At 48.9% G+C, this 13,336-nt stretch overlaps 1 protein-coding gene across 4 annotated transcripts; it reads right to left on the reverse strand.

The window, feature by feature from the left end:
- Nucleotides 1-1,015: 1,015 nt before the first annotated feature.
- SLC25A45 (solute carrier family 25 member 45) lies at nt 1,016-13,328 on the reverse strand. Of its 4 annotated transcripts, none has more exons than XM_081842533.1 (7): nt 13,262-13,328; nt 10,740-10,833; nt 9,625-9,668; nt 8,925-8,996; nt 6,228-6,413; nt 3,669-3,936; nt 1,016-2,213 (listed from the first exon to the last, which is right to left on the reverse strand). In XM_081842533.1, exons 2-7 carry the CDS (start codon nt 10,774-10,776, stop codon nt 1,945-1,947), a joined length of 876 nt encoding a protein of 291 aa, XP_081698659.1. In that variant the 5' UTR covers nt 10,777-10,833; nt 13,262-13,328; the 3' UTR covers nt 1,016-1,944. The 4 variants fall into 4 exon arrangements, with proteins under 4 accessions (XP_081698659.1, XP_081698660.1, XP_081698661.1 ...); XM_081842534.1 differs by lacking the exon at nt 13,262-13,328 and adding an exon at nt 11,958-12,669; XM_081842535.1 differs by lacking the exon at nt 9,625-9,668 and having other exon boundaries at nt 13,262-13,322.
- Nucleotides 13,329-13,336: the final 8 nt, after the last annotated feature.

A 13,336-nucleotide genomic window follows, 5' to 3' on the forward strand; every position in this document is an offset into this window, starting at 1 on the left:
TCAGTCCAGTAGCCCTCATTGCCCTTCCACTCCCACTGAGCTTCCTCCTGGTTTCAGTAGGAAGCTGTAGGAGGCAGATAATCACTAGCTGCATCCACACCCTCCTTCCCACTCCACATCCAGGTTTGGGAAGTGGGGCAGGCGTGGTGTCAGCCCAAACCCTTACTCATCCTACAGAGCCACTGCCCGTCAATATAAACAAGTAAATTGCATGTGGCACAACAGACCAAACAGAGGCAACCCCAGGCTACCTGGCCAAGTCTTGTTGCCCACTACTGGTGAGATGGGTTGTCTTTCCATCTTAATTTAGAGTGGTTATTTATTCATTCATTCATTCATTCATTCACATCCAAATGTTATGGCAAAGCTGTGTCCTCTTTTCCGGTGATGAAGGAATTCCTGTGTTTTAGCAAGGCAGAACGGGCCACTCTGGGATATTTTATTTGTTTATTTCATTGCATTTATATCCTGCCAGTTTCTCCAAGGAGCTCAAGGTGGCATACATGGTTCTCCTCCTCCTCCTCAACAACAACCACCCTGTGAGGTAGGTTAGGCCAAGAGGCAGTGACTGGCCCAAGGTCACACACCCAGTGAGCTTAGTGTCCAAGTGGGGATTTGAACCCTCGTCTCCCAAGTCCTAGTCTGAACCTCTACACCATACAGTGGTGCCTCGCAAGACGAAATTAATTTGTTCCACAAGTTTTTTCGTCTTGCGATTTTTTCGTCTTGCGAAGCACGGACTTTGGAAAAGCTTCAAAAATCACCAAAGTTTTCAAAAACCTCAAAAAAGGCTACCACACCACGTGCTATGAGTTGCTCCTCGAAGTGAATGCACGGTTTTAAGAAAAAGGAAACAAACTTGCAAGACAAAGGAAACAAACTTGCAAGACATTTCCATCCTGCGAAGCAAGACCATAGGGAAATCCGTCTTGCGAAGCAACTCAAAAAACGAAAAACTCTTTCGTTTTGTGATTTTTTCGTCTTTCGAGGCATTTGTCTTCCAAGGTACCACTGTACTGAATAAGGCTGCTGGCTACATGATTGCTGTGATCTTTAAAAAAAAAATCCAGGTAGGTAGACCGCCCATTAATAACCTAGAGCTACAGATTTGAGGGGGCAGTGGGTTGCCCAGGTTGAGACTAAGCCCCCACCCTCGTGTGTTTCCCCACCTGAAATGTACATAGAGTTGAAGGAGGAAGTGGGGAAGAGTGGCTCTCCTTCCCACTTCCCCTTTCAGCTCTATGTGCTTTTCAAGGTTCAAGAGTGGTGCTACAGGATCCTACATTGAGGGAGTTGAGGATGCTAAGCCAGGAGGAGACTGAGAGATGGTATGAGAACCATCTCGACTATCTAAAGGGCTGTCCCATGGAAGATGGAGCAAGACTGTTTTATGCCGCTCCAGAGGGTAAGGTCCAAACCAATGGATTCAAAACAACAAGAAGGGAGATTCCATCTAAACATTGGGAAGAACTTTCTGACTGGAAGAGCCGCCCGAAAACGGGAAAGACTCCCTCAGAAGGTGGTGGACTCTCCTTCCCTGGAGGTTTTTTAAACAGAGGTTGGATGGCGTTCTTTAGCTGCGATTCGTGCATTGCGGGGGGGTTGACTAGATGCCCCTCGGGGGTCCCTTCCAACTCTACATTCTATGACTCCGAGTGCACCCACTCCCTCTCTTTCTGTTTTTCCAGAGGAGGAGGAATAGCAGTGAACAGATGGAGCGGTGCCCACAGCACTTGATAAAATGTGCCAGATGTGCCCACACTGCTACATGGTTTGCCCAGAGGTGGTCAGTGTCTTTGAGCTTTCTTTGGGATCAGGACCCACCCAGCCTGCTAGGCGCCACCTCTGCCCTGAGTCTCTGGGCTGCAAGATGCTGGTGCGAAAGCCCTGAATAAGATGAGGAAGGGCGGCAATGCCAGCCCCTCCTGAGGATGGAACTGAGGTTCAGCAGAGAACCTTCAGGAGAGTCTCGTAGCTCAGGAAGGTGATGGCGTTGACTGGGAAAGCGCGGAGGCTGTTCAGGGCCAGCCCTTTTAGGAACACCCGCGGGCCCTCCTGCCGGGCACTTGTGAGGATGCAGTCCAGGACGCCCCGATACGCCACTCGCTTCACCCCATCCATTTGCAAACGGGCCTTCACCACATCCATCGGGGTCGCCAAAGCCCAGGAAACCGTCCCGGCGCAGCCACCGGCAAGCAGAACCGTGGCAGAGCCTGCAAGGGGTGGGGTGGGGGGAGGCAGGAAGGCAGGCAAAGAGCACAGCATGGGTTGGGGGGCCTCTCTTGTGGAGGAGCAAGAAGGAGGGATGGATAATGCCCCCTAAAACAGGGAGGGCAGCAGATGTCAGGCTGGAAGGAACTATTTTGTTTTGTATGAAAATCCCGAGATCCACTGCATGTAGCCAGCCAGTCAAGATGCGGACTTGCAATTAAGGGATTTGGAGAGCCCAGCAGTTTGTGGGAGCCCTGGAGCTGAACTGAGCTCACAGTCCTCACACACATAAGACAAACCTGCTAGCCCCTCTAGTCCACAGTGGGCCAAATACCCCTGAGAATCTAGGAATCTAGATAGAGATAGACTGCCTCTGGACCTGGAGGTTCCATAAGAACATAAGAAAAGCCTGGATGTTGGGTCCATCTAGTCCAGTGTCCTGTTCTCAAAGCGTCCAGCCAGATGCCCCAAAGGGAATGCCCCAAGCAGGACCTGGGCACAAGAGCCTTCTCCCTCCCTCCCTGAGGCTTCCAGCAACAGGTATGCAGAAGCATTTCTGCCTCCGACTGTGGCGGCAGAGCAGAGCCATCCTGGCTAGTAGCCATCAATAGCCTCCCCTTCCTCCACGATTTCTTTCTAATCCTCCTATGAAGCCACCCAAGTTGGTAGCCATCACTGCCTCCTGTGGCAGGGAGTTCCGTAGTTCAACTATGCGCTGCGTGAAGACGTTGTCCCTTTCATCCCGTCCTGAACTGTCCAACATTCAGCTCTGCTGGATGTTCCTGGTTGTTCTGAGAGAGGGAGGAAAAGTTTTCTCTCCCAGCTTTCTCCATGCCATACATAATTTTATAATTTTCTATCATTGTTAGGATATTGATGTTCCATTCCACCTTAAAAGGAACAGACATGATTGTTGTATGTCACATGTCTGTTTACGTTCCAGCACAGTTTGCTGGGAACTTCCGTTTGTGTATAGCTTTTGCCTTAAGCTTCCTGCTCTTGGACATGAAAGAGAGCAGACATGTTTTCTTTGTCCTGAACTATGCTGAATAAACTGCTTGTAAATGTGCTTTACATATGCCTCTGTCCGCCACTTTTGTTGCATGTTATTCACTCTGCTGGTTAAGGCATGCTCAAGTTTCTGAAGGCTTCTGAAGCTGTGAGTCACTGTTTGATGCTGTTCCAAAGGACCGGAGTTTGCCCGGCTGCTGGCCGGTGGGCTGGAGCCAGCTGGGGGCCTACGAATTACCCCCATTCCCTTGGACACATCCCAACAGTCAGGGCGCCTTTTACTTGCCTTTTCTCCAAACTAAAACACACTCACAAACCCTCCTCGTACCCCCCCCCCGGCTCCAACTTTCTCCGATATTCCAGAGGAACAGGTTCCCTGAGAGCCTCAGGGGATGTGCAGAGGTGGCCCACCCACCAGGTTCCCCCCAGGGCTCTTTGTATCTCACCTGGCTCCTGTGCTTCTGCAGTCAACGCCCTGCAGAACACTGCGTAAATCAGGAAGTACATGCCCATGGTGGGGGTGTCGCGAAGCACCAGCGCCGTAACCCCACGGAACAGGCCACGGGGGCCTTCCTCCCGCAGTAAGCTGGCAGTGCAGTGCACTGGACCCCTGTACTGTGGCTGGGTGGGCCCTGGCCGGTCTCTGCGTCCATACGGGTGGGTCTGGTTCTGCAGCCGGACTTTGACGAGATCCACGGGGGCCAGGACCACAGCCTGCGTCAACACAGGGAATGGAGGGGGAGAGAACAGTTTATTTACTGACTATCACTACTTTTGTTATGTTTGCAATTATTTGTATTTTTTACATCTGGGCATGGCTTGAGCTACGGAAAGGTGGCATACAAATAAAATTATGAATGAATGAACAGGGGCGAGAAAGGAAATGGGCTGCAGTGGAACAGGAACCACTTTCCACAAAATTTAGTCCAAGGCTTGTCCAAGGCACACACTTCCACCCCCAGCCATACAGCCCATGGGAAACTATGAAAGGCTCATTATCATGGTGCAGCAAGAAAACTGCTAGCATGTTTGCAAAGCTAAACAGGGTCCAATATGGCTTCAAACTGGGTGGGAGACAACATGTTGAGATTCCTGCATTGCAGGGGGTTGGACTAGATGGCCCTTGGAGTCCCTTCCAACTCTACCATTCTAAGATCCTATTGTTATATGAATGTGTTGTTAAAATTCTTTTATTCCTATTAAAATTAAATATGTATAATGAGAAAAGGAAGCAAAATTAACCAACTGACAAAAATGGTATGTGGGTGTGTAAAAAATAATAATTTTAATACACATAGTTGTGTGACACCGCAAGGTGCAAAATATTATCGAGGATCTACAAAGACAAGTTTCTCCAGAAGTTTGTCCTTTTTCTTTTGGATTTGGAAGTGCTTAAAGAGAATTGTATAAAAACAGCATTGCAGTGGCCTCTTTAACACCTCTGAAATTAGATAAGATCTATGAAGTCAGAAATAGTAACTGCTGATCCTGTGCCAAAAATGGAAGAGGGTTGGTAGCAGATGTGATACAGAGCTCAAGCATTTTGGGAAACGGTTCTCCAAACCCCAAGAACCCTTGTCTTTTTAATTCTGTTCCAGATTTAGTCTCCAATATGGTTTTGTAGCCCCAGATTGCCAGTTTATGCTTGTCACTGGACCTGTAAGCAGATACCTCAGTGAACAAAAATGTCTGGGGAAATTATGGGGTGCTATTTTATCTCTTATATTTATGGCCTTCTCTAAAACTTTAAATGCACCTGAGCATGTCAGTTAGACATGGAGCCCAGTAGTCGTTTTGAGAAAGAACTCTTTGTCTTGGGTTATGACCAATTTGAAGAGTAAATTCCCACAAGGAGGTTAATATTCTGCCTATCGCATGACGTATTTTATCTTACAGAAAGGTGGCTTTTATGTGGACCATATGCTTCAGCTTTCATATGGCTTGATACATGCATCAAATAAAATGTGTAAAATTAGAATGAAATAAAGAAAAAAAGATTAATTCCTAGAGAGGAGGGGGCAACCTCTAGAGAAGGAAATGGCTTGAGCAATTGATACAGCTCATAACCAACTGAACAGCATCATAATGGGGAAATTGTGCGGCTGTTTCAAGAGCTGAACAGGGAAAAGCATGGAAGGAGGATGTTTTAGAATCATAGGCCTGTAGAGCTGGAACCCTAAGGGGGCATTTAGTCCAGCCCCCTGCAGTGCAGGAATGCCAGCTAAAGAATAGCTAACAGAAGGCCACCCAACCTCTGTTTAAAAGCCTCCAATAAAGGAGAGTCCTAATATTAGTCACACTCAAGAGTAGACACACTTAAATGAATGGGCATCACTAACACAGGTCCAGTGATTTCCATGGGTCTACTAGTAGTAGAATTTAGCTGATATTTCCTACTTTCCTTTCCTTCTAATGCAAAGGTTGTCCAGTCCAAATCAGTTTCAAGGGCAAAGTTTCCAGGCACGAGGGCCTCCTGGTGGCAGCAAATTTCCTTCCATTATGGTGAGGTATGTTGCACTTATATTCAAAATTATAGCAATTATTTCTCAATTTGCATCTATACCACCTTCCGATGGAGTCCGTTCCACTCTCGAACGGCTCTCGCTCTCTGAAAGTTCTCCCCGATGTTTCATCAGGTTCTCCTTTCTTGCAATTTCAACCCACCTTCTGCGTGATATTTCTAGATGGAAATAATATCTCCTCTCAATCTCCTCTTCTCCCGGCTAAAGATCTTCAACTCCTTCCACCATTCCTCATAAGGCTTGGTTTGCAGACCCTGGGTCATTTTTGCTGCACACCTTCCAGCTTGCCAATATCCTTCTTAAAATTGCGGTGCCCAGCACTGGACACAGGACTCCAGGTGGGCTCTGACCGAGGCAGAACCGAGCAGTGCTATGACTTCCCTTGATTGGGACTTAGGCATGCAGATGCCGAAACCATGCAAACTGAGCAGAGTCACAGACACGCTCATATGCTCAAGTCAGATGGGGCTACCTGCTCCTTACCTGCACCAGTCCTGAGAAGCATCCAGCTGCGTAGACATGGGTGTAGCTGGGGGGGTTGGCGCTGCGATCGCGGTGGTGGGTGCCGCACAGGTAGAGCAGGAAGTTGCTGTAGGCCCCAAACGCAACAGAGTTCACCATGGCCACGCTGAGCAGCGGGAAGCTCATGCCTTTGAAGAAGCCAAGGATCTGCAAGGGAGAAGCAGGCAGGTGAGCCCTGCAAGGGGGGTTGGTCTAGATGCCACTTAGGGTCCCTTCCAACCTCACAGCCCTACGCTTCTATGAGCTGGGGGTGGCCCTGAAGGCTACCTGCAGGGGGGGGGGACCATGTATGCCACCATGGAGAGAAAAAGGTGGGCTACAGATAAATAAACTAGTGATTTAGCCAGAGTAAAAAAAGGTAAAGGGACCCCTGACCATTAGGTCCAGTCGTGGCCGACTCTGGGGTTGCGGCGCTCATCTCACTTTATTGGCTGAGGGAGCTGGTGTACAGCTTCTGGGTCATGTGGTCAGCATGACTAAGCCGCTTCTGGCGAACCAGAGCAGCGCACGGAAATGCTGTTTACCTTCCTGCTGGAGCGGTACTTATTTATCTACCGTTTACCTTCCCGCCGGAGCAGTACCTATTTATCTACTTGCACTTTGACATGCTTTCGAACTGCTAGGTTGGCAGGAGCTGGGACCGAGCAACGGGAGCTCACCCAGTCGCGGGGATTCGAACTGCCGACCTTCTGATCGGCAAGTCCTAGGCTCTGTGGTTTAACCCACAGCGCCACCTGCGTCCCCAGAGAGCCAGAAAGCAGAGGGTAAAAAGCCCTGCACCGTGGTTCCTTCTGACTCCCCACTCCCCAATCAAACCTCTCCCCTTTTGGGTGAATTTATCAGCAAGGGCTGAGTAGCTTATGGCAACTGGGATCCAACTAGCCCTGGTTGGAGGGGCGCTCACTGGAGGAGGAGGAGGAGGGGGGGGAGGAAGAGGAGGGGGTCAGCAGTCAGTCCCACCTTGAGCCTTTGGTCAAAGTGAGTCAGGATACACTGTCAGGTTCTCCTCCAATTCTCCAACACCCAGACCCACCAGGTGTCCCTATTTTCCAGTGACAGCCCCGGATTTACAGAAGCCCTCCTGGCTTCTGATCTCATACCAGAATGTCCCACTTCTCCTTAGGAGTCGGACGTCTCATTTTTCATAGGAGAAGCATTGGAGGGTATGGTAGAACATCCCCATTTTCATCAGGGACATTTTGTAGGGTATGAACACCCTAAAGGAAGCCTGCAACCAGCAGCGGAGGAAGCCGCTCAGGCACCTGGGGTGGCACACCCAGGAGCGGGACGAACCCACAGGGCCTTTGGAGTCTGCCTTCCTCCTCCCACTCAGCCGCCCTACAGCTGGGAGTGAAGCAGCAGGCAGACCGTTTGGGCAATGCGGAGCCTGCACGCGCCCAAGTCACTGCGTGTCTCCTGGGAGAGATGTGTGGCTCGGGGGCGCTGCAGGCTCCGTGGTGAGTGCTGCCCAGCATTTTGTCACCCCCCTCAGTGGTGACACCTGGGGCAGCCCAAACCCACCACACACCCCTTCCTCCACCCTTGCCTGCAACTCATGGGGAGTAGCAATGTTTCGGGTTCCTAGAGGTTGCACCTAATGTTAGTCGCACACAAGACTAGACCTACTTAAATGAATGGGCATCACTAACACAGGTGCAGTGATTTCCATGGGTCTGCTAGTATTGGAATTCAGCTGAGTACAATCACATATGCCCTACTTTCCTTTCCTTCTAATGCAAAGGTCGTCCAGTCCAAATCAGTTTCAAGGGCAAAGTTTCCAGGCACAGAGGTCTCCTGGTGGCAGCAGATTCCCCTCCATTATGGTGAGATATGCTGCACTTGTATTCAAAATTATAGCAATTATTTCTCAATCTGCATCTATACATATCAATTAGCAGCTGCAAATTTTGTAAAAGCCTGTGTCCTCTCTTGTCTTTCTCTTCCGGTGGTGCCTTGCCTCCCACCCTCTCTTCTGGCAAAGTCACCCCTCCCAAGCGATCTGTGGGGCAGACCCCTGTGATGATGTCAACTCTCCCAAGAAATTAGATACGCAAGGATCAGGAATGGGGCTGTAGAGTCTAGAGGCAGCACTAGAACTGCAAAGAAACAGACCAGCTTAGGAATATTTCTGGGGCGGGGGTGGGGGGTGGAGATTGTTCCCACATTGGGCATTTGGGGGAAATATTGAATATTAATATTAAAAAGCAAAATATTTATATGTATTTGTCTATAAAAATAGTCATATGCCTCTGTGTCATAAAAATATATCAAAGCAGTTTGCAGCAATACAAACATAAAAGCATACAAGAAAAAAGCATTAAAAAGTTAAAAAGAGACATCAAATAACTACTGTAAAAGAATGTTGTCTTAATTGCCTGGATAGGCCTGGAGGAATAGAAATGTTTTCAGCACACATTTAAAAGTTGGCAGGGAAGGCGCCTGCTAAATCTCTAGTGGCAGAGAGTTCCACAGAACTGGGCAGATCATATTTCCTTCTTCGGAATAAGTGATTTTGGGGGGTTAAAATTGCATTCTAAAATTATGCTGTTACAAAAGACCTTGGTCTAAATCTAACGTTTAAGATTAGGCTGGGTTTTAAAAGGAGGTGAAAGCTCAGAGGTGAAGTCTGCACTGCACACACAACAGAAAGAGGCTCACCGTTTCCTCACGGTACGTCCTGAGCACACAGTCCAAAACGTTCTGGTATCTGGCCTGTGTCTGCAACCGCACCTGGAACAGAAGAAAAGCCCCCAACTCAGGGCCAAATTAGCAACCCCAGAGTCTCTGGGAATGTCCACTACCTGAAACCCTGGGCACCCACTGCTGTCAGTCAGCGCAGGTAATAATATTAATATTAATATTAATATTAATATTAATATTAATATTAATATTAATATTAATAATAATAATAATAATAATAATAATAATAATTTATACCTCGCCCTCCCCAGCCAGAGCTGGGCTCAGGGCGGCTAACATCAGTAAATTACAGTAAAAAAATAATGGGGGGGGGGACCAATTTAAAATACAAGTTAAAATGCCACCTATCCCACTGGGGAGAAAAGAACTTTGTTGGGGATGAGGTTCGCTGCCGCAACCCAGCATGCTGCTCTGTCCAGAGCCCCGTGTAGATTCAGTGCCCATTGCATGCTATGCAACAGTTGCAGCTAGCACAGAGCCTCAAAAGCAGCTGACCTCTTTGGGCATGCACCTCCTCAACACTTCTGGCTACCATCTCTCCCCCCCCCCCAATCTGAGACCCATCTCCTTCAGGCCTCCCCCAGGGCTGAAAGTCCTCCCACCCCACCCCTGCCTTAAGCATTTCCAGCCCCCTCCCCCCCCCACCCGAAGAAATCACCTTCACCGTATCGATTGGGTGCCCCAGAACCAGCCCTGCTGCCCCTGTAGCAAAATAAAAATTAAAAAGGGGGAGTTAGTGGGGTCTCTGTTAGGGTGAAGAGGCACTAGGCTGGCTTGGGTAGAGAGAGGGGCAGGGTTGATGTGTTGCTTCTGAAAAAAAAAAGCGTCTCTGAGCAGCCACGGAAAGCTAAGTCACTCTCGGTTTCATTTCCCTTGTCTGCAAACCAGAAATGAAAAACGGCCTGCTCCAAAGGCTTGTTGTGAGGAAACAAGGGCTGAGTTGTGAGAAGCTGGGAGCAGCAAAAGACAACTTCTCTTGTCCTCCCCCAACCCGATCCTATTTTCTTTCACTTAAAGGTAAAGGGACCCCTGACCATTAGGTCCAGTCGTGGCCGACTCTGGGGTTGTGGCGCTCATCTCACTTTATTGGCCGAGGGAGCCGTCGTACAGCTTCCGGGTCATGTGGCCAGCATGACTAAGCCACTTCTGGCGAACCAGAGCAGCGCACGGAAACACCGTTTACCTTCCTGCCGGAGCGGTACCTATTTATCTACTTGCACTTTTACGTGCTTTCGAACTGCTAGGTTGGCAGGATTTCTTTCACTTAAGTCATTGCATTTTTACCCCACTCTTTTTCTAAGTGAGTTTAGGGCAACATGTGTATATGAGGGGCGGGGTTCCCCTCCTTTTTATCCTCCTAGCAACCCTGTGAGGCGGCTCAGGCTGAGAGGGCGACTGGATCAAGGCCAGACGGGGAGCGTTGTGGGGTTGGATCGATGCTGCCTCTCCTGGGTCCTTCGTCTGATATTCGAGCCACTTCTGCAACAGCTCCGTCGGTTAAAGCGTGGCGCTGATAACGCCAAGGTCACGGGTTCGATCCCCATATGGGCTACCCACATATTCTGGCATTGCAGCTGGTTAGACTAGATGACCCATAGGACCCCTTCCAACCCTATTAACTCTATGATTCTATTCTTCTACACACACACACCCTGCCCTGCTGGATCATAGGGTCTTCCATGCTGGAATAGGGATGTGTCCCTACAACAAAGCCCCCCACCTGTGTGTGTGTGTGTGTGTGTGTGTAAAGGGAAGAAGGAGTTCAGATCTTACCAGAAATCCATCCTGCAGCAAATTCTGCACCGGACATTGGAAAAGCTTCTGGAAGTCTGGGTGCATCGCAGAGGGATGGGGTGGGGGCCAAAATCTGGTCAAAGGGAATGCACTGGTTGACTTGCCTTAATCTTTAACCAAATGCACACCACAGGGACACACGTTCTCCCACCCACTTGAGATGGACCATTAACCATGCAATCTGGGCTGAACTGGCCAGGGTGCTGTGCTGGGACCCAGAGGCATGGCTCCTGCAACAGCCCCACAGCAGCAACAGAAGTGGGGAGGACAACCTCTTCACACTCTTTCGGTCACCCCACCCCAAGAAGGATATGATCGTTTGTAAAATGATTCACAGCATGTAGAAAAGGGGACAGAGAAAAGGTTTTCTCCCTTTCTCATAACACTGGAACTTGTGGGCATCCAATGAATGTTGGGAGGTTCGGGGACAGATAAAATAGAGCCTTCCTTCACACAGAGCGTAGTTAATCTGTGGAACTCACTCCCACAAGATGGCCACTTCAAAGATGGGACAAATTCATGGAGGAGGAGAGGGCTCCTAGCCACCATGGCTATGCTCTGCCTCTGCAGTTGAAGGCAGAAATACAGTGGTACCTCGGGTTACATACGCTTCAGGTTACAGACTCCGCTAACCCATAAATAGTACCTCAGGTTAAGAACTTTGCTTCAGGGTGAGAACAGAAATTGTGCTTCAGTGGTGCGGCGGCAGCAGGAGGCCCCATTAGCTAAAGTGGTGCTTCAGGTTAAAAACTGTTTCAGGTTAAGAACGGACCTCCGGAACAAATTAAGTACTTAACCCGAAGTACCACTATACTTCCAAAGACCAGTTGCTGGAAACTGCTGTCTTGCAGCCTAACTACCTTACAGGGTTGTTGCATTGTTATTTTTAAAATCATTTTTGGGGAGGGGAATCTCTATGGAGGAAGGATAGGATAAAAACTGAAGAGTAAGAATCCTGATAAATAAACCAGTTGCCTTATTAACTCTTGCATGTTACTCAGTAGGTTTCTCATTAGCTCGAGGACACAAGAAGAGCCTGCTGGATCAGGGCCAATGACCCAGCAATCCTGTTCTCACAGTGGCCAAATAAATGCCTGTGGGAAAACCTGCAAGCAGGACCTGAGTACAAGAGCCCCCCCCTGCATTCTCCAGGAATCGTTATTCTTTTCCGTCTCCACCTTCTGTCCTTTGACTCACCTGGGCGCTGGGATCCTGTCCCCGCCCCGCCCCGCCCCAGCAGTTGCTGCTTTCAGCTCCAAAGGCCGGATCCCCCTTGCGGAGGCTGAAAACCCACCCCCCACCCCAGCAAAGAAAGAATCCCTTGTCTCCTTGTGGCGTCTCTTCCTTCCCAGGATTAAATATTCACTGCTGTTAACCTTTAGACCAGGATCGGATCTGACTCGCTAAGTTTGCCACTCTTTTCGCTGGATGCTTCCAATCTTCCAAGCACTATCATAACGAGGAACACACCTTTGCCCCGAGATCGACGAAAGATCTGATCTAGCGCGCTTGACTTACATTCAGTAAATTGAGCTTTTGAGAAAAGGCTACGCTGTGTTAATTTTACAGGCAGTAAAAACGTCTGAAAGTTTTGCCGGTAGCCAAGAGAAGTTGAATTGAAATACTTCTTTTTTTAAAAGGAAAAATAAAAATTAATTGTGCAGTGTGTTTTGAAGGTCAGTTCAATCCAATCATGAGGATAGGAACGGAAAATAAAACTGCAGACATAAAGATGTGATTATACAAATCTCTGGTGTGACCCAAATTTTGAATCCTGTGTCCAGTCCTGGTCACCTCACCTCAAAAAGGATATTGTTGAGTTGGAAAAGGTCCAGGAAAGGGAAACCAAAGTGATCAAGGGGATGGAATAACCCCCATGAGGAAAGGATGCAGCGTTTGGGCATTTTTAGTTCAGAGACAAGGCGAGTAGAGATAGAAGTTTATATCATGAATGGGCTGCGGAAAGTGGATACTGTACTGTACAGAGAAGTTTTGCCGCCTCTCTCATAACACGAATTCATGGGAATCCAACGCAGCTGAATGTTGGAAGGATCAGGATAGATAAAAGAAATGACTTATTTATGTAGCACATAGTTAAAGTGTGGAACTCGCTCCCGCATGAGACAGTGATGGCCACCAACTTAGATGGCTTTAAAAGAGGACTGGTCAAATTCATGGAGTGGCTATGCTCTGCTGGAAATCACAGGAGGGGATTGTGTTCGAATCCTGCTTGCCCACGTGCTCCATTCTAGGGAAGAGCCTTATGGAATATCTAAAGCAGGAGATACACACACGCGCAAAATCGGAAGTGTTCCTCGCTTCACACGTTCAATAATAAACGGGCGGGGTGTGTGGAAGCCAAGGAACGAAAAAAATCCGTGGAGCTCGATGGGCAGAGACTCTTAAAGAGAGGGCAAATGCTGCTGCAGCTGGAGCCCCGTCTTGGAAAGCTCTTCTCTCCACGCGGCGCTCAAGCGGCTGCCCGTTCCCCAGTTACCTACCGTAACCCCCCGATTACAAGCGCGTCACAAATCACCCGAGCCAGCCTCCCGCCGTGACGTCCCCACAATTGGGGG

The sequence above is a fragment of the Podarcis erhardii genome, assembly GCF_964252035.2.
Source record: "Podarcis erhardii genome assembly, chromosome: 15".
Classification (NCBI taxonomy): domain Eukaryota; kingdom Metazoa; phylum Chordata; class Lepidosauria; order Squamata; family Lacertidae; genus Podarcis; species Podarcis erhardii.